At 67.5% G+C, this 1,160-nt stretch overlaps 1 protein-coding gene across 1 annotated transcript in view; it reads right to left on the bottom strand.

Moving 5' to 3' along the window:
* Nucleotides 1-1,090, bottom strand: part of HP (haptoglobin) — a 1,491-nt gene extending 401 nt beyond the window's left edge. Inside the window, exons 1-3 of the mRNA XM_006036024.3 lie at nt 981-1,090; nt 613-686; nt 1-326 (exon numbers count right to left, since the gene is read on the bottom strand). Of these exons, the coding sequence (XP_006036086.2) occupies nt 1-326; nt 613-686; nt 981-985 (405 nt within the window). The 5' untranslated portion in view covers nt 986-1,090. The remainder of the gene's footprint in view (nt 327-612; nt 687-980) is intronic.
* Between the last annotated feature and the right edge of the window lie 70 nt (nt 1,091-1,160).

Raw genomic sequence — 1,160 nt, 5'->3', positions numbered from 1 at the left:
GCTGTTGGAGGTGCCGTTGCAGTCGGTGGAGTTGAAGTTGGGGTGCAGGACCACACGCTCCACAGCGCCCGCGGGCAGTTGTCCCCTGTTGCCCAGGAAGAGCTGCAGGGTGGGGGCGATGTCCTCAGGGCTGGCGCATGCGTTTTGCCCCAGGTAGATGTTCCTGGCCGTGGTCAGCACCCACTGGTCACTGATGAGCGTGGCCCCCGCCGTGAGGTTGTGTGGCGACACCAACCGGCCCTGCCACGGGAACAGGCCCTTGCCGGACATACGGCCACCGATGATGCGCTGCAACGGCTGCGGCGAGTTCTTGGGTTTCCCGCACACTGCGGGGCAAGCACCGGCATCAGCTGCAGCTGGCGCACGGCCCCCCAGGCACCCTCCTTCCTGCACTGCCAGGTCCCAGCAGGGGACACTGGGGACAGGTGGCAGCCCCTCCGGGAGTGGATCGGCTCCACTGCACCCCGCAGCGACAGCAGCAGCAGGGCGGGCCCACAGATGCTGGGCAGCCCCTGCCCCGACCCCCCGGGCTCACCTGGCAGCGCTGGCTGGTGGGGCGGACAAGTCCTCCTACCCAGCCCAGCCCCTTCCCCCCAAGGCCCCTGCCCCTACCTTGTGGGACTGGGCCCTCGCTGGCGGTGGCGAGCACCCCCCACACCAAAGTGGCGATCAGCAGCATCGGGGCCCTGTGGGAAGAGCTGTGTGAGCAGAGCAGCCTGGGCCCTTGGTGTCGGGCTGAGAATCCTCCCGTCCCCTGGGTCCGGTGAGCTTGGGGCTTGCTCAGCCCACTGGAACCTGCTGAGGCACAGTGCTGCAGGCTTCCCCACAGCAGTGCCACGGCTGGGGGACAGTTGTTCCAGGAAGTCGCTTACTGCCTAAAGCACATGTCCTAGCCCCCCCTCAGTGCCTACCACACCCTCCCCCGGCCCCAGCAGCTGAAGACCCTATCCCCTGGGCCCCAGAGCAGCTGCAGCACTCACCCCATAGCCGTGGCTTGCTGTTCTTCTGGCTGCTGCGACTGCCTGTGCAGGGGGGCTCCCTCCACGCTGCCTTTATCCCCCAGCGCAGCCTTGCCCGGGCAGTGACCTTCCCAGCAGTGAGCCACAAACAAACATGTGGCCAGCTGCCCAGGTGCTTGCAGCACCCTGGCACTGCCCGGA

This window comes from Alligator sinensis, unplaced genomic scaffold (assembly GCF_000455745.1).
Source record: "Alligator sinensis unplaced genomic scaffold, ASM45574v1 scaffold1060_1, whole genome shotgun sequence".
NCBI lineage: Eukaryota > Metazoa > Chordata > Crocodylia > Alligatoridae > Alligator > Alligator sinensis.
Note: the sequence above shows the minus strand (reverse complement) of the source record. Positions and strands in the feature narration are given on the sequence as shown.